Here is a 24,519-nt window from a genome sequence, read left to right as displayed (position 1 = left end):
TGAAATGTAGCACCAAGGCTGCAAACAGACTGACTTTCTCACACTGTTGTCAGGGAGAGGGATGGAGTTGGGAGCTGGGGAAGAGAATTTGGAATGGAAGTTCATGTTTAACTGCAGGAAATTTCTGCTCATTCAGTACTGGTTGTCGGATAAGCAGTCTGATAATTTGGCAACAATGCAGGAGTTCAGAGAGATGGTAGTGAGGTAGAACTGGGTGTCATCGTATAAATAAGAAAAATAACTGTCTCCAGATGATGACACCAAGCATCTAGATGAGAAATTGGAGGGAGCTAAGGATAGATCCTTGTGGGACACCAGAAAAAACGGTGTGGGAGCAGGGAGAGAAGTCATTTCAAGTGATTGTCTGGCTACAATTAGATAAAAATGGAATCATACAAGAGCAGTCCCATCTGGCTGGACGATATTGGAGTGGCTTTTGGAGTAGGACATTGTGGGCAAGCATCTCAAATGCAATGGTTAAGAGAGAGGAGGAGAGAAAGTTATCTTATGTAACTGTGACGAAGGTGCCATTTGTGACTTTGATAAAGAGCTGTCTTGCTACATGTCGGTGGTGGTGATGGTTGGGAAACTGATTGGAGGGATTTATATATGGAGTTCCAGGAATGATGGGAATGGATTCAGGAGTGGGGGCAACATATTCAAGGACTCTGGAGAGGAAAGGGACGTTTGAAAATGGATGGTAGATTGGGGGGGTTGGGGTGGGGGAGTTTTTTTTTAAAGACATGGGTGATGACGGCAGATTTAAGAGAGTGGGACAACTGGTCAGATGGATTTTAAGGAGTAACTTAAAAGGAGAAAAGTGAAGTAGAGGTTTTCCTGGCCTGAAACCCAAAAATAGTCTACACATCCAAGGCAGCTAGAAAATAGGTTGACAGTTCACAACATTTATGTCAAAGACCACCCCACCCCAAAATATTCCATTCAGAAGTTATTTTTTCGGAATTTGACATAAATGCCAACATTTGACAGTCAACCAGTGAATCAGGTAACATCCACTAAAGCGAACTGATGGGGAGGAGAAAGGAAAGCAGGAGAGGGAAACTCTCACCACACGCTCGCTTTAGATTCTAAGTGAAACCTTAATCTAATTTTACCTAAATACATAATCAGAATTGAAACTCTGAAATTGGTTGTCCTGTCGGCTTGTTCAGTCAAAGACACTGCACATGAAGTCAGGTTGATTTAGATCCCAAAAGATTGCTCGAGGGGCTGCGGCCAAACGCTCAGATGTTCAATCAGGAAGGACGGAGACTGATTTACTGCGCCTTTCCCCTTAACCTCATTGTGTCTGGAGACCGTGTATTTGACTTTACACAAACCATATGGCACACCTTTCAGCTCCCAGCACGCCTTATCGGCAGCAAACGAACCTGCTAATAGATGTCGCTCTATCTCAACAGGAAACCACAGAACAACAAGTCGGTTTAATTACTATGTCAGAGAGGTGGACACATCAAACCAATTTCGGGATCCCTCTCCCACACTGATCGCGTAGAGAAATGGCTCAAATTGAAGTCCAACAAGTTAAATGATGCAAAAATCTGTATTTCGGTTTCGTAAAAGTCTTTCTAACAATATTTGAAACATGAACCTTTCATGGGTTTTCCCCCACCCCCACTTCAAGATGTACATTGAATCCGCGTTCATTATTAATTTTGGTCCCTAGACGCTTTCAGCTGCTCAATGGATCGATTCCTCATTCTATCAGAGCTCGCTGGCTGAATTGGTGCAAGTCCGCTGCGCTAAAATTAACCAGGTCTACACGAACTTGAAGCGCCACTTCTCCAAATTACAATTTCGAAGCCCTTTTAAACGAAATGTCTTGCAGTTAGATTGGCCCCAGCAGCCAGTTAAGTCCATCGGCCTCAAAAGAAAGCGTGACTCTTGACACAAAGTTTCAAATCACAATGATAGCAGCAATTTAAGGAGTTAATAGGTTAGTAATTGAAAGGGAATCACAAAGCCCTTCACCATCTGAAATTAAACTGTCGCTAACATTATGTTGTTGCACCCAGTAGGATCTTAACCTTGATTTATCGATTTCACAACCGATGAAATAAAACTACACAGAACAACAGGATTAAAAAGAAACTTACAGACTTAAGAAATTTCAAGGACCCCACGTAGTCCCTCTCCGTTTTTAAAATCTCATTCATCACACAAACTCGTAAACGAAGCTGCCGATCCGTGTCCTTTCCACTCTCCACTCCATTTTCTTGGTGACTTTCTTCATCCATGTTCCTGTGCTACTTAAAGTAAACAAGTCTGTTCAGGGGGGTGGAGAAAAGACGGGTATGTAGATTTCTACCGTTCCACAACTGGCGGCTTCTTTAAAACACTTCGGAATCAGTTTGGTTCGGGCCCCCTCTCATTTTGTAATGTTGTTTTGACCATATGGAAAATACTTGGTTGATGGAGCTGGCTTGCCTATTCAGTTCTGTTCAAAAACACCACAAAAGATTACAAGGGAGCAGTGCTCCGTTCCGCTGCTGCTCTGAGAAGTCCCCACTGCACTCCGTTAGAAGTCACTTTTCAACATGAAACTGTTGAGTTATGATTGCATGTTTGTCCTTAAACTTCCGCCGAACTTGATTTCAGCTGCAGAAAAAAAAGTCACAAGCCCAAAAAATAAGGGTGTAAGTGACGGGCTACAAATTGCCGAAATCTGCAGCAAATGCTACCGTCGAGGCAAATTCCGCTTTTCTTTTTACCAATGAGACAACAAGCACATGCTCAGGAAACCGAGTGAAGGGACCGTCGGCAAAATCTCATTTAAAACTTAAGTGGAATCGCGCAGCGGGGTTCCCGAAAGCAACTTGGCTCAAACGAGAACAAGTCTACATCTAAAAGTTCCCATTTTTCGGAGTAATAAGTTATTTACTGCTTTTCTCAGATTCGGAGCTTGTAAGAACAAAAGGCTCTCTTGTATCAGGTCAAACTTTTTCTATAGCTAAACGTGGTCTAAGTAACAAAGCTGCCATTGCCAGCCATAAATTTGACTGGTGTCAATAACTAAACTAGCTTTTACAGTAAGTCTATTGTTAGACAAAGTTTTTTTTACCAGTTGACGTTATATTTTATTTTAAAGTTCAAATGATTCTGGAAACAGGAAATAACTTTCAATACTGCACTCTAAAAGGTGCAATGTTAGAGATGGTCCCTTACATCCCTTAGACACCGCCGCCTACAATTCCGCTGCTCTGTTCTGCAGTAACACGATTCTTCTTTGTAAGCGATAAGCATGCATTAATATTAAATTTGGAATTTATTTAATTTTTATCAGGACGTACGTAAAACATAGCGAGAAACTCAGAAACACTAATAATTAGATCGTAAGACTGTGTTCGTTTTACTCTAGAGGGCGATCTTTACAGATGTATTTTGTCGACCAATCTCAGTGACTGACTTGCCTAAAATCTGGACAATCCTCAGTTGTGAAGAGAACCTCCCCTCATATCAAAAGATTGTGAAAGTTGAGAACATTGAAGTAAAATGGGCTATTTAGCTTCGAGCTGCGTTGGATTTGGACACAAATACAAATGGGTCTTTTTTTTTCCCCCGACTGATCGAAATCAAAATTATGAGCTATGCAAAAAACTTAAGACTCGAACCTTGCAAGGAAGAAAATGAGAGAATTCTTGGAGAGACGTGCAAGATACCAAGCGAATAACGTTATTTCTGTCAAACCAGGCAGGACAGGAGATATGGACATAAACTGGTAAAGGGTAATTTCAGGAATGATGTGAGAAAGTATGTTTCCACCCAGAGTCATACCTGGAGTGATCTTTTGAGCAGGGTTGTGGATTATTAACGTCTGGAGTCATTGAGCAGCAAGTTAATTGCCTGTTTTAGGTAGGCAATAGGGTGGTACGCCTATTTGTCTTTTGAGGCAAAGATGATCATGTTCATATCTGAGCTGTTTGTAGGGTTCTGGTGGGTATGTAGATGACTGCTCAGGCCAATCAGCACCCTGAAGTTGCCACTGCAAAGAGGACAGGATGGATACCACAAATGATTGTGTCTTGGACAAGTTGTCTGCTTGTGATTTCCTCTCCTTGCATTTTCTCTCTGCCACTGAAAAGTGCTTGTTTTCAAAGGAGGAGGCACCAGTTGCAGTGATCCATAGTGAGCTTCTCCCAGTACTAGAACTCGATATCAATACTCCTAAGTGAATAAAGGGGAGGTGGTAGTGTAGTGGTATTGATCTGGTAATCCAAAGACCCAGGGTAATGCTCTGGGGACCTGGGTTTGAATCCCACCATGGCATGTTGGCATTAGAATTCAATAAAAATTCTGGAACTAAAAGTCTAATAATCACTGTGAAACCGTTGTCAATTCTTGTAAAAACCTATCACCCATCCCTTGAAGGAAGGAAATCTGCTGCCCTTACCTGGTCTGGCCTACATGTGACTCTAGACCCACAACAATATGGTTGACTCTGAAATGGCCAAGTAAGCCACTCAGTTCTCAACAGCAATTAGGGATGGGCATTAAATGCTGGCCTAGCCAGTGATGCCCCTCCCCCATCCCATGAATTAATAAAAAAAAAGCCTTCAGAATATATTCATAGCACTTCCTTTGACAGCCATGAGAGCACACCCCAGACCCAAGCTCTCCATAGAAGATTCACTTGTTAAGTGAGTATCAGGCATTCTTAATTAGCACATTCGTTTAGATAATATCACCAACTTTAACTTTAACACCTATGTGTTCTTTTGTATTATTGTTGTTGACATCTTTTGATCTGCTTCTATCACCGCTTGTTTGTCCCTACAACCACACCCCCACTCCACCTCTCTCTCTCTCTCTCCACCCCCAACACACACACCTTAAACCAGCTTATATTTTAACTCTTTCTTGGACTCGAACTCAAGTTCTGTCGAAGGGTCATGAGGACTCGAAACATCAACTCTTTTCTTCTCTGCCGATGCTGCCAGACCTGTTGAGTTTTTCCAGGTAATTCTGTTTTTGTTTTTATTCTGGCTACATGACTTGCCCAACTCAGTTGTGACTCTCTCAATATGCAAGTCTCGGTGAGCACCTCAGTGTCAGGGATTTTTTCCTGCCATCTGATCTTCAGATCTTCTATCATACCAAATACCACCAGATATTCTGCAAGCATCATATTAAATTTGACAGGATACCAATGATGAAAGCAAAATACTGTGGATGCTGGAAATCTGAAGCATAAACAGAAAATGCTGGAAAAAATCAGCAGGCCTAGCAGCATCTGTGGAGAGAGAATCAGAGTTAATGTTTCGAGCCTGTATGGGCCTTCTTCAGAGCTAAAGAGAAGTAGAAGTGCGATAAAATGTATACTGTTTAAGTGGGAGTGGGGGGGGCAGGGAGGTGGTGGAGCAGATGAAGCTGGATAGAAGGCCAGCAATAGGTGGGGACAAAGGAGAGATTGACAAAGATGTCTTGAACAAAAGGACAAAGAAAGGGAGTGTTAATGGTAGTGGTAAGGGCCAAAAATGTGCTGATAGTGGCATTAAGGTAAGAAAGCAGAGTGTGATAATAACATAACAAGGGTAAACACTCTGGAAAGAACAACATGAACAAGTGACAGGTGGCCCTTTTGGGGATGGGGTGGGGAGGGGGGGAGCAGTGGTGGGGAGACAGACTGGGTGATCACTTTGCAGAACACCGTCGGTCTCTCCGCAAGCATGACCTAGACCTTCCTGTCGCTTGCCATTTCAACACTCCACCCTGCTCTCATGCCCACACGTCTGTCCTTGGCCTGCTGCAATGTTCCAGTGAAGCCTAACGCAAACTGGAGGAACAGCACCTCATCTTCCAATTAGGCACTTTACAGCCTTCTGGACTTAACATTGAGTTAAACAACTTCAGACCATGAACTCTCTCCTCTTTCCTCACCCCTTTTTTAATCACTTTTTTCTACATTCATTTTTATATTTTATCCACTTATTTTTATTTTTTATATTCATTGTTTTATATTTCATTGTTTTATCCATTTTTTATCCCCCTTTTATCCCATTTTCTATACTTTCTCCCCCACCACTACCCCCTCCCACCGCCCCACCCCCAAAAGGGCCATCTGTTACTTGTTCCATGTTGTTCTTTCACACTGTGCTTACCCTTGTTCTGTTATTATCACACTCTGCTTTCTTACCTTTATGCCACTATCAGCACCTTTTTTTAGCCATTACCACTACCATTAACACTCCCTTTCTTTGTCCTTTTGTTCATGGCATCTTTGTCAATCTCTCCTTTGTTCCCACCTATCTCTGGCCTTCTATCCAGCTTTACCTGCTCCACCCCCCTTAAACAGTATAAATTTCATCACATTTCTACTTCTCTTTAGCTCTGAAGAAGGGTCAAATGGACTCAAAACATTAACTCTGATTCTCTACAGATGTTGCTAGACCTGCTGAGTTTTTTCAGCATTTTCTGTTTTTGTTACCAATGATGAAACATCTCCTAACTGTGTGAACTAGGTGACCAAAAATGAGCATATGTGGAAAAAGTGGCTTCAACCTCAGGCACTGCATAGTAGTCAGCGCTGGAGGGACCAGAGGGTTTTTGTAATATTGAGCCAAATGGGAAAAGTAGCTTTTCTAATCTGTATTTAGTTTTGGGATAACCTGTTCAGCTTGAGCAATTACACAATACTACTTGACATTACAACCAACTGAACTGCTCAGACTGTTTGGGTGTGTACGGGTTAGAGCACAAAGTCAAATCATACTAGCTGTTTAACTGATTTAGTATAGGGTACCTGTACAAACCAAATATCCATGGTGAATCTATAGTAGATCATTTCTGAACCCAGTGTTTCTCTTCCAGTTTCAAGCATCATCTGCTCGAATGCTTTCAGGCCAGTTATATCGCACAGTTTGCATCAATCCTTAATATTTCAAACAGTGAAATGTAATTTGGATGCCAAGTACAAAGAATTCAAAGTGAAATGGAATGAAAAAACCTACAGAAAATATCTTGCATCACTTCAGCTTTACACAGGCTGCAGATCAACTGTTCACTAATGTTTTGAATCTTTTAAATGTTACTAATCAGCTCTCCACTAAGATTCAAAATTTAACACCATATTGTGCTGGCAAGTAAAATGCTGCAAATCAGCATTCTATTTCAATGGCTGGAAATGGGAACATACTTGGCAGTATACCTCAGGTCTACAAGTGCAACATTATTAACAAGTTTCAAACTAGTATCAATAAAATGTTAGTGCTCTTAGTTTATGTTCTGTGACTCTTTTACATAAGAGATTGGAGAACAAGTACATTATACAGCTGACAATTCTTTTGACGACAGAATAAAATTAACTTTCCAATAACATAAATTCTGTTTCCATTATAAATGCTTCCAGCAGCCACTGTCAAGATATTAAACTATGAACACTCCAATAAGTAAACCAGCATGCAAGTTTCCTTTTCAGAAAGAAACTTGTGTTACATCATCAAATCACACGATTTGTTCCATCATAGTTAATTCACGCAGAATAACCCATAAGTCTTCCCATTGAAACATCTAATTGGTTCTTAAATGGACAACTTTCCATGACTTCAGACGATGTGTTTCTCAATCAAGGATTGCCTTGTATACATCTGTGCTAGATTTGCTTGATTTCTTGATGAGTCCTTTGGCAATTTTCACTGCTGCCTCAGCCTTATCATTTAACTGGGGATAATGCAGAGATGATGTGTAGTGCTGAATTTCCCAATCCTCTGTGAATCGGCTGAATTCTTCACTCATGAACTGAGGGCCATTGTCATTCATCACAATACCTGGAATGCCGTACTGACTGAAGTGTTCTTTCAGGCATCCTACTATTTCTTCTGTTGCCGTTGAAGTCAGCTGGTCTAATTCCCAGTAGTCTACAGTGACAAGATAAGCAGTTCCGGCCAAAGTGAAAAGGTCTACTCCCAGCTTCATTCATGGTCTGTCTGGGATGTCATGCGTCATCAGTGGCTTTCTAGCTTGTTTAGCTTGGAACTCATTACCCCATGCACTGCATTGGCCAATATGGTTTTTAATTTCATTGCTCATGTTTGGCCAGTAAAACACACTTCAGCATCTCTCCTCTCATCTCCTTAGTGATGATGACTCTATTTCCTTTGTACAAGATGCCATCTTGGGCTGTCAATTCATCTCGGCATGCCCAATGTGCTCTTGTGACCACAGGTGTGTCCTTGATGCTCTCAGGCCATCCTTTCATCACTACATCTTGCAGTGCTTGTGGAGTTGCATTTAGTTGGGTAGTTTGCTTGATTTGAGCAAGGCCCTTGTCTGTCAGATTCAATATCTCTGCTGCATTGATAGTTTCCAGAGCATGTCTAATGGATGCTTCACGTTGAATCTTGAAGATGTCACATTCTGTTGTAGCCTCCTCAACTTTCTTCATGGAGACCACTGCTCTTGACAGCATGTCGGCAATGCATATCTGTTTTCCTTGCTTGTATGTCCAGGTGATACCTTTGTAAACAAAGTAACATTCTTTGCAGTCGCTTTGGAGCAGATAATAGCAGTTTGTGAAAAATGCTTTGAAGGGGCTTGTGGTCAGACTCTACTGTTACTTTGTCTCCCCCAAGATTAAAAGGATCACAGGTAAAAATAATAGCCAGGCACTCTTTCTCAATCTGATTGTAGCATTGTTCCGTTTGCGTTACTGCCCTGGATGCAAATGCAACCAGTTATCCTTGCTGCATCAGAGTTGCTCCCAGAGCTGTCTCATTGGCGCCACAGTGCAAGATGACTTCCTCGTTGACATCATAGTACTTCAGCAACGGCATTGTCGTCACCAGTTGATTTCAGTGAACACTGTTTCTTGTTTTGTTCCCCAATATCACAGCACCTCCTTGGTAGTGAGCTTGTGTAATGGTTCATGCTTAGCTGACAAATTAGGCAAAAATTTAGCTAAATAATTCATGAATCGAACAAATTGTTGCACTGCTTTCACATCCTTTGGTCACAGCATCGCTGCAAGGCTGCTACAGCTCTCACCTTGTGAGAATCTGGATGATGACCTTTTGCTTTCAGTTCATGACCTATGTACTTGACTGCAAGCATCTTCAGTTGCAGTTTGTTCTTGTTCAGCTTCAGATTCATCTGGCAAGCTCTCTCCAGCAGTCCTATTAAATTATGATCGTGGTCAACAACTATGGCTTCTTCCATTGTGTCTCCACATCCATAGACTAGAAGATCATCCACCACAGCTTCCACTCTGGGAAGATCATTGCCTACCTCATGTTGTCTGTATTGAGACTCTTCTGGAACCATAGAAATACCTAGTGGCATATGCAACTATCTGTATCTCCCAAACGACATCCAGAATGTAGTTAGAAGCTGCTGCTTTCATCCAGTTTCACTTGCCAGTAATCATCCTTTGCATCTAGTGCAGTGAATATCTTTGCCTTGGCAAGTTGCAGCTAAATTCCTTTGATGGGTGGCATGGGATAGTGAGATCTCTTCACTGCTTTATTTAGACCCTTTGGGTCTAAGCATATACGCAGCTTTCCAGGTTCTTTCACTGCTACCATGCTGCTAATCCAGTCTGTTGGAGTTGTCACTTTTTTGATTACTCCCCTCTTTTCCAGGTCTTCAATCTTGTCTTTTAGGCTTGACTTGAGGGCAGCTAGAAATCCTTTCGGCAAATGCTGAATTGGTCTTACACTCACGTCTACTTCTATCACAAAATCACAGAGCAGAAGAGGCCCTTCAGCCCATCGAGTCTGCACCAACACTTCTAGATGATATTCTCCTGGTAGATATCCCAATCCTGTAAACACACCTTTGTACTCCTCTAGGATCTGTTCCGCCATCAATAGTTTTGTGTGCTATGACATATTGTGAATCTCTGTTGGCATGTTCAGGGTTACCAGTCCAAGCTTTAGGCTTGCTTCAGCTGAAATGAGTGGTTGTTGTGTCCCATCTATTATCTGGAATTCTAGACCTTCCTTCTTGCCATTGCATTGGGCTCTCAGATGAATTTGTCCTCACGGTATAAGTATTGTGCCATCATATAGCCTCAACTTTACTTTCAAGGGTTTCATTTTCAAATCACCTTGTTGAGCTATTTCGCACAGGTCTGTGAAGGTCATTATGTGGCAAGACGAACCCATGTCTATCTGACACTTCTTGTTTGCTTGATGGTCTCTCTCTGTGGTCATCATTGTAGCAGTCACAAACCAATTGTTGCCTTTGGACTTGCCAGAGCCAACCTGTTGTGTATAATTCTTCATCAGACTCGCCTGCTAATATCTCTCCATTGGCCATCTGTTTGGGTTTGTTTTCCTTTTTTCTGGCTAAGCACTTGTGCGGGAAATTATTCTGCATCTTGCAGTTAAACCTCTGCTTTCCCCATGCTGGACAATCCTTCTTTCCCTGTGCATGCTGTATTCTGCAGTATCTGCATCCTGCCCTTTGTCTGCGATTGCTCCACTCTTTCAGCTTGGACTGTCTCTTAGCATCATGTATCTCCTGATCTGCTCTGCCATACAAATGCCCTAGATGACGTTTCACAACTTCCACATTTCAAAGCATATCTATCACTTGCGTTAGCATCAGTTTCTCATCTTTTAGTATACCTGCTCTCACTGAGGGGTCTCTCACGCCTAAGACCAATCTATCTTTAATCAGATCATCTTTTAGCTGTCTGAATTAACAACCCTGAACCAATAAGTATAGCCACACTTTTAACACTCCTGGGGAGGAACTGCTACCAAGTGTATACCACTCTAAATCTAACAGATGATCAAAGAAGCAAGACTAAAGAGATTTTGAAAGCCTTGAATGCACATTTTGAACCCCGAGTGAATGTTACATAAGAATATTATATTTTCAACACTAGAGTTCAGAGCGAAAACGAGATCATTGAATGGTCCATGTCAGCAGTAATGCAGCTTGCAGAATCATGTGAATTCGGACAGATTAAAGATGATCTGATTAAAAGTAGATTGGTCTAAGGCGTGAGAGAACCTTCAGTGAGAGCAAGTCTACTAAAAGATGAAAAACAGATGCTAAAGCAAGCAATAGACATGTGCCAAAATGCGGAAGTTTGTGAACTGTCAGCTAGAGCATATGTATGGCAGAGCAGACCAGAAGATACAGTCCAAGCCAAAAGAGTGGAGCAATCGCAGGCAAAGGACAGGATGCAAATACTGCAGAAGACAGCATGCACAGGGAGAGAACTAAGACTGTTGCAATCTCATAGTTTTGCCATTGTAAGTTGAAAAACTGCCAGTTTTGCTATGCATCACTTATCAGTTTGACTGGAGATGGGATTGGAAAATTTACTGCAGTCGTTTCACTTGCACTGTAATTTACTTGCAGTCTTTTTCTGTGTTTCTTTTATCCTTTTGATGCAGCTTGTCCTATTTTTAGTAGCTTTCTGCAGATTTGAACCTTTCTTTGTGCCTTTCTTAGCTCTGTCTTCTCTGTAGCCAGTATTTTAAGTGCAGCTTTTCTTTTTGTCCTTTGTCCAGCAGCTTTTTTGCAGATTTGAACCTCTCTGCGTGATTTCCAGTGTTCAAAAATCTATTTTTCTTCACTTTCTGACACCACATTTCATGTATAAGGACAGCAGTCTTCATTAGTGTCTGTCTGTGTGAAAGGCTTTATTGAACTGGCTAGAAATGGCAGTGTCACATGACTATGGAAAGCCAGATGTATTAATCAGACTGGTTACATTTCAAAACACAAACAGTTAGCATGCCAGCTAGCAACGGCAAATAGTGGGTCCTCCTGCCTCCATGCATTTTTCCGCAGCTCTTCAAAAATTGTGGCCCAAGAACCCTGGCTCTAACTTATGGATTGATAGTCAGCAGAATATTCACTCTCTCTCCACAGATGCTGGCAGACCTGCTGAGTCTTTCCAGCATTTTCTATTTTTATTGTAGCAGAGTATTCATGTCTGGTGGATGTGGTCCTTAGGAGTTAATAAAAATAAAAAGATGATTACAATACTGGAGGGAATATATACATCATGGCCTGTCAAACTCTTAATCAGTCCCCAAATCTTTCCACTACTTCAAATTGTCCTTCAAGGTTAATCTGCCTTTCTCCTTCATGTAGATACATTACTTAAAACTTTCTTTTTAAACATCCCAAGATGCTCCTTTCAGAGACTTCCTGTCATTGGTAAAAAATTCTAACAAACATAAATGTTTTCAGAAAGCAGGAAGTGAGGAACAGGAACTTCTTGAAAACAGCTGTGAAAAAGTAAGATTAAACATATATGTACATATGTTAAAATAGATAATTTTATTCCCTCTGTGATGGCTGGGAGAGTGGTACATACTTATCTGATCAGTTAATATGTGAAACCTAACCGCATGAACCCACTTATTGGTTTAACCGCAACTTGTCTGAATATCCCACTTTGGAGAGATGAATCCATGAATATAATATTTAAATGATGTTCAGTTCACAGATTTTGGCAACCAAATAAATTTAATGCTGGACGGCTGGGTTTCCCAAGCTTAGGGTAGCCAGCATGTTTGAGGAGGTGGGAGCTGCTAGCTCCAGCAGTTAACTGGTTTTTAGAGCACTGTTTGCAGGCCATGAGGAGCGGGAGTGCTTCCTTTGGCCCTGCAAACAAACCTGTCGTGATCTGCCTCCCTCCCCATGATCATCAGGCCCTCTCACATGATCTCCCAACCTCCCCCACTCTTCAGACCCCCACTGAAATCTGCTAACCTCCTTGACTATGCCCTGAGCTATCCCTCCCTCCCTCTTGCTTAGAGTCCCCCAACCATATCCCAGTTTCTTTCTCCCTCTCTCCCTTGCTGCTATGCTCCATTGCCTGGCTGCAGACTTCTACTGTAGGTTTTGTTGTGTCTCATGTTGGCCATCTGTTGGTCAGGATATTATTGTGCATATTTAATTCATGGTTCATTTGCTTAATAATATAACTCTTAATTTTAGGAATTAAGTTTTAACTGTAGGTGCAATAAAAACAAGCTTGGGGTCTATTACACTTAAAATGCTGGGGCCATGCGACTTAAGTGATTAGCAGCTAGAAAGTTAGGACCATAAAACAGCAGGTGGAGAAACTTAAATAACGCATAACCTATCTGCGGGCTTTTTGGTGAAGACATGACGTCTGCAATCATTTCAGTAAGGGCAGTGCAGAGAGATATTTTTGTTTAGGGAGTTAGAGCTAAACGAGTTTAAAAGCATTCAGTAACCCTAAAGGATTGTAAAATCCATTTCTTTCATCAGATAAGAAGGAATTTTAAATGAGGGATATGTAACCTAAAGGTCTAATTGAGGACACCCCAGAGCATGCTACAACATCATGGAGATGGGTGAAGCTTAGGGAGGTTCTCTGGTTTAGATTTATCTGGGTGTTTTCTGAGAGCGTTAGTTGCATCTTAGGCCTGGTGTATGCTAACGGTCCCTAACCGGACTATAATAAAATTAAATCAAAAATGCAAATAAAGTTCTGATTTTTTTCCAAAAATATACTTTATTTATTAAATTTGTAAAAGTACATTCCATAACATTTCAAACTGGTCATTACAGAAAATGCAATACGGTTCAAGTTATTTCCATACAATATGTGAAGTTCTTCAATACAACAGCAATATTATTTACAACATGCACTTCATGTGAAACATACAACCCAAGGGGTTTTACATTTTCCAGCCCCTCAGTGTACTCATCATAGGCAGGCATTAGACTGTGGCCTTATCTTATTGAGCCTTTTCAGCGGCTGCCCCGAGCTTTAAGGTGTCCTTCAGCACGTCATCCTGGACCTTAGAAAGTGCCAGTTTGCAACACTCGGTCATGGATAATTCTTTACACTTCAAAACCAACAAGTCTCAGGCAGACCAAAGAGCATTCTTCATCGAGTTTATGCTCTTCCAGTAGGAGATGAGGTTTGTCTCGGTATGCATCCCTGGGAGCAGCCTGTGGAGCATAGAGTCACGTGTCACAGAGCTGCTCAAGATGAACTTTGACAAAAAACACTGCGTCTCCCTTCAGTCCTTCTTTGCAAAGGCACATTCCAGAAGGACGTGGGCAATTGTCTCTTCCCCACTTCAGCCACTTCGAGGGCAGTGTGCGGTGATGCTGAAACCCCTTGTGTATATAAAGAATCTCATGGGGAGGGCTCTTCTCACTACCAGCCAAGCTATGCCTTAGTGCTTGTTTGAAAGTTCCGGTGATGAGGCATTCTGCCAAATGACTTTGACAATCTGCTCAGGAAACCATCTGACAGAATCCATGATCTCCTTTTCCCGCAGGACTTCAAAGAAGTTACTTGTGGACCGCTGCCTGATGGATTTGTGGTCAAAGGTGTTTTCTTCACACAAACGTTTCCATGAAAAACAGGTGTTATGGGACAGTCTAACTGAATGAAGTATTCCACGGCAATGTGGCTATATCCATCCGTGATAACACAGGGACAGACACAATCTCGGTATGTAGTTACACTGGGTGTTTGCATGCCAAGGTCTACAGACAGCTTGATGCATCTGCACACAAAGGTGACCATCAGAACAAGGGTGACATTGGGTCCTTCTTTCCCCCCTTGATCTAGAAATTTGTACATAGGACTGTAACCTCTGACTAGCGTCAGAAAGTGCTGGCCCGCAGAAATTAGGGGAAATAAATGCACACTTACCTGGTCTTGAAAATTGCATTGCCACTTGATCACCAGAGCTGCTTGGGGCCTGCATCGAAAGAATCCTCACAGGCCCCAGCAAAGTCTAGGTCCAGTGGATTCAAGGAGGCCACGTCCCCATTTTTACAGCACTTGCTGCCATAAAGCAGGTAAGTTTAAAGGGCCAGGGAAATTGACAGGCCAGAGGAAGGTAAGTGTTTAAGATAAGTAGATAGGATTTGGGGATTGTGGGTGACCAGAGGTCGGGGGTTACTGGAGGTCGGGGTTGGAGGTGTCCAGAGGTCAAAGGGGAAGTTGGGGGTGTCTGGAGGTCGGGAAGATTGTGGGTATCTGGGGGTTGGGGTGTCCAGAGGTTAGCGGGCGAGAGGGGGGGTTAGGAATGTACAGAGGTCGGGTGGGGTGTCTGGAGGTCAGGGAGGGTGTGTCCGGAGGTTGAGGGGGGGGGTGTGTATCAGGATGTCGGGGAGGTGAGTTTGGAGGCCAGGCGGGGGGTGGGCTGAATTTGTTGGGGGGGGGTCCGGACGTCAGGGGAGGTTGGGGGTGTTCGGTGGTTGAGGTTGTCTGGAGGTTGAGGGGTGGGTAGGGCTCTCCGGAGGTCGGGGGAGGGGTGGTAGTGGCCAGAGATCAGGGGGAGCTGGTCTGAGGTTGGGGGAGTCCGAGGTCGTGGGGGGGTCTGGAGGTCAGGTGTCTCCGGAGGTCCAAAGGTCTGGGGGTCTGAGGTCTCAGGTAGCGGGGTTGGGAACGTTCAGAAGTCCGGGGGTTCGAGGTCTGTGGGGTGGGGGGAGGGGTGGGAGCATTCAGATGTCGGGGTGGGTGGGGCGGGTCTGGAGATCAGTGGGTCCGAGGTCATGGATGCTCCGGAGGTCTGGGGACTGGGTGCAGAGGTCAAGGAGGGGGTTTCAGACAAGGGGTGGGGGTGGGGCCAGAGGTTGGGGTGGGGTCTGAAGGTTGGGGGTGGGTCCAGAGATCAGCAGGGTGTGGGGGGGGTCCAGAGGTCGGAGGCTGGTGGGGGCACTCGGCTGTCATAGGGTCCGTGGTCGAGGGGTGGGGTCCAAGGTTGGGGGGGTGGGGGGGTCCAAGGTCAGATGCAGGGATCCGATGTCGGTGTGGGGGTGTGGGGAGGTGGGGTTGTCAGAGGTTTGGAGGGGATGGGGGGGATGCGTGATAAGGAAAGGAAGAGAATGCTAAGCCAGGGAGAGGGTTTAGGAAGGACGGCTGAAGTCTTGCTGAAAAACATGGGTTCTGAGAAAGTTTTAAAGGATAGAAAAATGAAGAAACAGAAAGATTTAGTGGGTGGGGCTGGGGGGGGGGGCGCCAGAGTTACAGAAATCAAAGCTGACAAAAGAAATATTTGCATTTTTACAGCGTTTCTGTCAATCTCAGGATCTTGATGGAAATCATTGAGAACAGAAACGTTCACAGAAACCATCTTTATGAGGGGAAACAAGGGAATGAGGGAAAGCAGGAACCTTTTCAACATTTTCTAGCCAGTTTTTTCAGAAAAAAAATGCTATATCCATGCTCAGATTCTGTGGCCTTCCCGCTCCTAAAATCAAAATGCAAAGCCTCCAGTCTCACTCTTCACATCCCCAGAACTTAGCCCTGCCATCCCTCACCTCCACACCTCCATATCCACCTTTCTATCTTTCTGATTTCTCCCTACCCCAATGTTTCATTCTAACCCACACATATTCCTGAATCTTCTGTATATGTCAATATCAGTTAGGGCTATGGCTATTGATCCAGTGCAGGAGCACCATAACTCACATGCAACACGAGCATTCCAGTCCTGTGGCTTGGCCCCCATTCCCTAGGACTCAACTTGCTGTTTCTTAAAATAGATAGAGATATATAGTATCATCTCAGCCTTGACTTTGCACAATCTTACAAGAAACGAACACTGGCTGCCATCACTGGCGGAGTATTGGTATATAAAAGTCGAATCCACAAAAATGCATTTGCAAAGTCAGTAGAATATTATTATTTTTACATATGTTTCATTTATCTTTTAATGTTTGCATATTAGTAACAATTGAGCAACCAAACTGACGGGTAAATAATTGATCAAACCAACAACAAGCGAATGGGAATGCTAGGAACATGCTACCACTACTTCTGTAGCATTCTGTAGCTAAAGCGATCCAAAAGATACTAAATTTTAATGCTGTGTCCAGATTATTGAGTTTGGGTTCATCTGTAACTTTTGCCAACTGATTCTAAATTTTGGACCAAGTTGTGCTCACAAGATAATTCTCAGATCCATTTCACCTGTGATCTTTACAACCAGATAAGAGAGTGTTTTAAGTCATGAATTTCTACTCTATTCAACTCTGCTAAACTAAGCTCTGCCCGCTCCCCTATTACTGAAGAAATGTACTTTGAAGTGTTTCTAAGATTCTTCAGCTGTTTCTGAGACGGCATAGGTATTGAATCAAACCTAAGAATTAAATTAAAGACAGGTTATTAATACACAGATACATCTGCTTACCATAACTTGAAATACTTTTGAGCTAATGCAGGTGTGCAGGACACTAACAGAGGTGTATCACATGTACCAAAAATACTTCTCAAGTGTCTTAGTTAAAACCATTGGTTCACCTTCTTGGATTTGCAGTACAGTGCATCCTCACCGCACTGATCTTGAGTAAAACACTTCAGATGATTGTATCCTCATTGCTGTTTTGATCTTCAAACATTCATTGTCTGGAATTCCATGATTGAGAACATTATAATAGCAATGTATCAATGTTTTCTTGTGTTGCAAAAATCATACTGAAAATCAACATTCTTATCAGAGAAAGAACAGTGCTATCGCTGGTACAAGATTCCAGGCTAAAAATCACCATGGAAGTATCTGTGGATGGAATGTATCTTCAATGCAAGATCTTCATTTTCTACATCAGTATTTTAACAGTCTCCTTTCTTTGATGAATAACCCTTAGCTGAATGGCTTCTCCACATAGAAATGAGCTATTTCATTCATATGGAAGTGAATCAGCCTCTCACAGAGGCAATAGAAAAGGGTCCTTGCCAAGTCTGGGAACAAAACCAAGTGCACAGAAGTCAGTATTTTCCAGGCAGGCCCTCCAACTGTATTGCTGCAAGAGTCTGCTTTAATTCGTCACCTGCAAATTATATTTCAACAAATACAACAAACTTCATTTGCATGTAATATGAAATAGTTCTGTCCATTCACGTGAATGATTCCAAGCATCAGCTAATTCTATTACAGAGGTCAAATGGTCTTCAATTTCTTTTTAAATCAGACTTATTTGAGGATATCCTGCAGCATCCCAATAACAAACTGCAGGAGTGGGAGTAGCAGTATTAAATTATTGTATAGACACAGAATGGAATTTAATGGGCCACCTCCACCCCCGGCGGCAAGTTTCGAGATGGGGGGACGTTCAGTCGAGTGGGTATGGGGTAGGGACCCATTCAGCTTCTGGCCTCTGCCCCGTTAAGCCCGGGATGGCAAGGCTTATGGACAGCCTTTACTTGTGGGCTTCAGGGGGCTGAGGGTGGGCTGAGTAGGGGGAGTGGGGTGGTCCCTTGTTCAAAGGCACTCAATGATGGAATCCAGGCAGTAGAAAGGGGCTGGGGTCTGCGGAGACCCAACCCCTACCCTTTCTGGCGACCACTTCTAGCCACTGGCCCCCTTCGCCCCAACCCATTGCCACCCTCACTCATCTGTGGCCTGTGTCCTTCATTGATCCTAGGCCTCTGGTGGGTGCACTACCAGCTTCAGCCACCACTCCTGGTGACGCTGATGGATATTAGAGAGCTGCCAACCTCTGGCTGATCTGTAGCTCTTGGGATTGACACCTTAGGAGTCTTAAAACCAGGGGAAAGCCTGACACTGGCCAGTGAAGTGCCTGATGAGCATTGAATTCCTCAATGAAGGTGATGCAGGGCACCCACCAGGCACCTACCACCAACATTAAATTATGCCTACTCAGTGTGAAATACGAACAGGGTGGATCTGCACATCCAGAAGCGCTGAGGTGAGAAATAGGCTGGTCTAAAGGGTGGGAATCAGGCAGGACCTAAGGCAGGGAGAAAGAGCAAAGAGAATGACGGCATTGTAATTGTGGCTAGAATTGTCCTGGAACAGATTATAATCTAATCATCAACAACATGCATTTATATAGCACCTCTAATTATAGTAAAATCACCCCAGATGTTTCACAGCAGTATATTAAAACAAGATTTAACACTGAGCCACATAAGGAGGTATTTGGACAAGTATGGTGTGTTTTAAAGGAGAGGGAAATAGAGCAATTTAGATAGGAAATTTCAGAGGTTAGGGCCTGAGCAGCTGAAGTTACAGCTGTCAATTGTGGAATGATTAAAATTGGGGATGCACAAGAAGCCAAACCTGGAGCAGCACAGAGATCTCACGTGGGGCTGCAAAGGCACTTAACTCTTGCGCCTCCTTTCACCTACCAGGTGTCCCAAAGCCTGAGAATTGGGGAGAGAATTCAGAAATCTGGAGTGCAAAGGGACTTGGGAGTCCTAGTCCAGGATTCTCTTAAGGTTAACTTGCAGGTTGAGTCAGTAGTTAGGAAGGCAAATGCAATGTTGGCATTTATTTTGAGAGGACTAGAATATAAAAGCAGGGATGTGCTGCTGAGGCTTTATAAGGCTCTGGTCAGACCACATTTAGAATATTGTGAGCAATTTTGGGCCCCATATCTCAGGAAGGATGTGCTGGCCCTGGAGGAGGGTCCAGAGGAGGTTCACGAGAATGATCCCAGGAATGAATGGCTTAACATATGAGGAACGTTTGAGGACTCTGGGTCTATACTCGATGGAATTTAGAAGGATGAGGGGGGATCTGATTGACGTCGGGAAGATGTTTCCATTAGTAGGAGAGACTAGGACCCAAGGGCACAGCCTCAGAGTAAAGGGAAGACCTTTTAGAACAGAGATGAGGAGAAACTTCTGTAGCCAGAGAGTGGTGAATCTGTGGAATTCATTGCCACAGAAGGCTGTGGAGGCCAGGTCATTGAGTGTATTTAAGACCGAGATAGATAGGTTCTTGATTGGTAAGGGGACCAAAGGTTTCTGGGAGAAGATGGGAGAATAAGGTTGAGAAACTTATCAGATTAAATGGCGGAGCAGCCTCGATGGGCCGAATGGCCTAATTTCTGCTCTTATGTCTTATGGTCTTATGGAAATCCAATCACAATAGACGTTGATCAAAATAAGGAAGAAGTTCATCTTCTTGTCATTCTCTGTCAGCTGTTGCATACAACTGCAGCAAAAAAAGTAAAGAGGGCACTCAGTGGTGTGCAAACTTCCACCACGTTGTGTTAACCCAACACTATTACAATTACACAGCTCTTTTTTGATGTTTTTCCCTGTCTGGTTGATGCTCTGTAATGACAAAGCTGAGAAAAAAATATTTTTACTAATAGTTTTCATCTCACTGAGGAGGCTTCAGGCCAATCCATATCCAACAACCTGCTCTAAAAACTCTGCTCACATTTTGACAGCAATAACAAATTGCACCACAGCTGCTGAGATAATCCATAACATTCTAAAATAATCAACAACATTTTGAGTAAAACAAACCACAACATTCCAAAAAAACAAGTAAATTTGTAAATGTTAATGGATCCTTTAACAAATTCCAGGATCTGGATCAGGACCCACATCTTTGCCAAAGACGAATCAGCTTTTCCTTGGGCCATATTCTATCTATCCATGTACCAAGTTTCATTGTAACCTGTCATTAGTTTTTCAGAAATATTGTTTACATTCAGTGGTGGAGGTAATAACACCATCTGAGTTAACAAATAAAAACCAAAAGCCTGGCCAGTGCAGTGTCCCAATATTTAGATGCATTGCAACATGAAATAGCTGACCCAGATTAGAAACACAGCCCCATTATGACACATAATCAAATAGTTTAGGGGGAAATATGGTAATGTTGCTGGACTAGTAATCCTGAGGCCTAGGTTAATGCTCTCGGGACATGGGTTCAAATCCCACAAAGGCAGCTGGTGGAATTTAAACATAATTGATAAATCTGGAATTGAAATCTAGTCTCAGTAATGGTGACCATGACAATCATCATCAATTGTGATAAAAACTGATTCACAAATCTCCTTGAGGGAAGGCTTATCTGTTCTGGCCTACATGTGCCTCCAGACCCACAGCAATGTGGTTGACTCTTAACTGCCCTGAAACACCACTCAGTTTCAAGGGTGAATAAGGATGGACCACAAATACTGGCCTCACCATTGATGTCCATACCCTGTGCGTGAATTTTAAAAAAACTTCCAGCCTAGCTAGATTGGCTAGAAGGAAGGAAAATTGTTGTAGGTTTCACTTCAACTTCCACTTCAGCACCTTCTGTAAACTAGCCACAGATCATCATAAGCAAAAGTCAGCATTCTCTGTGGTTATCTTCCACTTTTCCATCAGGCTCCACCATATGTGACCTCAGGAACATTGAAGGGGGTAGGTGCAGAGAAAAATAAATTCTCATCTTATTATAATTATTCAGTATAAAATGCTGAGCTCTATATTGCTGTTATATTAAACAGCTTCATTGAAATTAGTTGTGGTGTTTATTACTAAAAGCAGAATAATATGCTGGGGAAATTTTAAAGAATCAAGAAGCAGGAAACTGTTCAAAAAATCTGATGCCCAAGATTGTATGGTGTCCCATTCTGCACAATACATTGTTTCCGATACAACGTGGGTTCAAAACCAAGGTTGTATTCATTACAAGTTCCCTATCTCAGCCATGCTGATAGTGGGAAGAACTGAGCAGAAACCCAAAACTTCTTCATAGGGAGGATGTGAGGGTTGATGACTGCCTCATGCAACCATATGTAATTCAGCATGAGCAATGACCTGGGAACAGGTTACCCTCCATAGTCCACCTTATTGAGAAAGTTTAGGCTTAGACAGGTGAGAGGAAACAGGAGAAAAAAGAACTAACATTAAGGAAATAAATTAGGAAGCATGTAAAAAAATTTACATTCTGATGATTTGGGACAGTTTGGAATTAACTATAAGGTGTCTAATTTAAGACTACCATCCCTTTCATGTGGAATCAACAGAAACCTTCCAAGCAAGACAAGGCTTGCTGTTCAATTAAACAAAAAGGTTTTCACTGACTACTGTTTTCATTGACTTGAATATGTTTTTTTATATGTTAAAAATGTGAATCAATATAAAACAAAATGGTCCAGGTGTTGCCCAGCTCAAGCTGAGCTCAATAAATTACTGTTTTTGTCTGATTTTTACCAGATGTGCTACAGGATGTGCGCAAATGTTTGCAGCATATAAAGAGACTCAGCTTAAGCCTGATCATTTTTCAAAGATCTTGTTTAATTACAACTATAATCTGTTTAAAATTAAAGCACTAGTCCATTTACTGCTTACTACTCTTACTCGATTAATATGACAGATAAAAAATACACAACTAGTTCCATGTTATTGTTGAAGATGTGAACTACCATCCAATTTTAAATATGAAAGCTGGAAAAAACAGCTTTATTTATTAACATAAATTGGCAATTTTATGATTGGTACAAAACAACATTGTAGGAACATGGGAACAGGAATTGACCATTCTTCCCTCAAGCTAGTTTCACCATTCAATTAAATTATGGCTGATCTTAACCTCAACTCCATTTACTCACTGGTGCTCCATTCTCTAAACTGCCTAATTCTAATAAGCTCTCATCATGGCCAGGCAGCTGTTTCCCATGAACTTTCCAGTCATTTTGGTTGGGTAGTCAGAAAGCTGCATACAAATAAGGTCTGGGCTTGGCTTAAATAGCCAAGTGGTTATGGTACTGCATTTGTAACCCCAAGATCAAGAGTTCAAATCCCACAATGGCAAACTATGAAACAATGTAACTTCATCTGAAAACATGTTTGTACTCAAAAGAGTTACACTGTTAGTAAGTTGTTTAAATAACAAGGCTTTTGTGCTTGCTTCGGCAGCACATATACTAAAATTGGAACGATACAGAGAAGATTAGCATGGCCCCTGCGCAAGGATGACACGCAAATTCGTGAAGCGTTCCATATTTAGCGCTTGGCCTAAATAGCCAAGTGGTTATGGTACTGGGTTTGTAACCCTGAGATCAAGAGTTCAAATCTCACAATGGCAAACTGTGAAACATGTAACTTCATCTGAAACAGATGGAAACAGGTTTGTACTCAAAAGAGTATCAAGAGTTCAAATCTCACAATGGCAAACTATGAAACAATGTAACTCCCCGCTCTGAATGCAGCAACCCTTGTATATTATTAAGCTTGGCCTAAATAGCCAAGTGGTTATGGTACTGGGTTTGTAACCCCCAGATCAAGAGTTCAAATCTCACAATGGCAAACTATGAAACAATGTAACTTCATCTGAAACAGATGGAAACAGGTTTACTCAAAAGAGTATCAAGAGTATCAAGAGTTCAAATCTCACAATGGCAAACTATGAAACAATGTAACTTCATCTGAAACAGATGGAAACAGGTTTACTCAAAAGAGTATCAAGAGTTCAAATCTCACAATGGCAAACTATGAAACAGTGTAACTTCATCTGAATAGGAACAGATGGAAACGTGTTTGTACTCGAAAGAGTTACAAATAAAGCCTGGCTGTTGAAATCATCTAGGCCTGGGTGGTACTCTAGTTTTTGGGTGTGATGCCCGCTTTGTTGCTGTTGCCATTCCTGCACTTAGGTTAAAATCAGCGTCAATAACCTTAGGAACAAAGGAATTTGAAAAATATTTGAAAAGGAAGAATGCAAAGGGATACATTAAAAGGGCATAGCAATGGGGTTTGAGTTAAGGAATTAGCATTAGAACAGCAAAATGGGTATGTTAAAAGCAAAATACTGCGGATACTGGAAATCTGAAACAAAAACAAAAATAGCTGGAAAAACTCAGCAGGTCTGACAGCATCTGTGGAGAGGAAGACAGAGTTAGTGCTTTGAGTCCATATGACTTCATCAGAACTCAAAGTGGGTAGGTTAACCTGCTTAATTGCTATGTTCTAATGATTCTGTGACCTCAGTCATGTGTTTGATGGAAATGATGAATATGAAGAGAGGAAAAAATCAGACCGAGAATCTTCTCTGTCCTATTCAGGAGCTGGTTGCCAAACAAAATTGATACAAATCTAGCAAGAGGATGCTACTATCTTGGTTGGACTTCTGTGTTGCATAGAAAAGCAAAGGTAGTGAAAACATTTTTTTATTGGGGTTGCACACCACATGGCCCCATTGTAATATCTGTGCCAGGTGCAAAAGTTACTTCACAGTATGTAAAAGCAAATATATGGGACAGTTTAAAAAAATGTCTATAAAGATAGGGTAATGTTACATGTAACCAATTAAAAATACAAAGCACTTAAAAAATGATTCTGATTAAAGAGGCTGTTTCTCTAATATTTATTTCCCAACAATCATTCATTTTTATCTTTTTGCCTACTGTGGAAAATCAAGTTTCAAAGTGATTATTTTTCACTTAAGTGGAAGTAGTTATTTATTGCTGTGGAGAGATTGTTAGCAGCCCCTTGTCACTGGATGATGATGTCACACTGCTTGCTGCTGGCTAAAATACACAGGAGACTATAAATCTCAATACAGGAAGTTTCTTTAATTAGAAGTTTTTATAGAAACAGGATTTTAGAAGTAACAAGACCAAAGAAGAGTTTTCTGCACATTAATGATTACTCTGCGCTTTGGTGAACGAATAAAGAAAAGGACAGAACTCATAGACTTCCACTTAATTTCAGTGATTATGCAGAGTTTTGAATTGGTAACAAAATCTACACCACAACCAACTTCAAAAAGTCAATTCTAAAACCTGTTTTTACTGTGTAGCTATATTGAATTCGGCAGCAGATATTGGAGGAATGCCTTGTGAAGC

The 24,519-nt window shown here is 42.1% G+C and overlaps 1 protein-coding gene and 1 non-coding gene across 2 annotated transcripts in view; one reads left to right on the top strand and one right to left on the bottom strand.

Annotated features, from left to right (window-relative positions):
* The window catches only part of prex1 (phosphatidylinositol-3,4,5-trisphosphate-dependent Rac exchange factor 1), a 222,355-nt gene extending 219,675 nt beyond the window's left edge, over nt 1-2,680 (bottom strand). Inside the window, exon 1 of the mRNA XM_041204802.1 lies at nt 2,118-2,680. Within this exon, the coding sequence (XP_041060736.1) occupies nt 2,118-2,258 (141 nt within the window). The 5' untranslated portion in view covers nt 2,259-2,680. The remainder of the gene's footprint in view (nt 1-2,117) is intronic.
* A 19,895-nt stretch (nt 2,681-22,575) lies between these two features.
* On the top strand, nt 22,576-22,682 carry LOC121287692. Its single transcript, XR_005945224.1, has one exon. It is a non-coding gene; the product is annotated as a U6 spliceosomal RNA (small nuclear RNA).
* Nucleotides 22,683-24,519: the final 1,837 nt, after the last annotated feature.

This window comes from Carcharodon carcharias, chromosome 14 (genome assembly GCF_017639515.1).
Source record: "Carcharodon carcharias isolate sCarCar2 chromosome 14, sCarCar2.pri, whole genome shotgun sequence".
NCBI classification, from domain to species: Eukaryota; Metazoa; Chordata; class Chondrichthyes; order Lamniformes; family Lamnidae; genus Carcharodon; species Carcharodon carcharias.
This window is presented reverse-complemented; position numbering and strand designations above follow the sequence as displayed.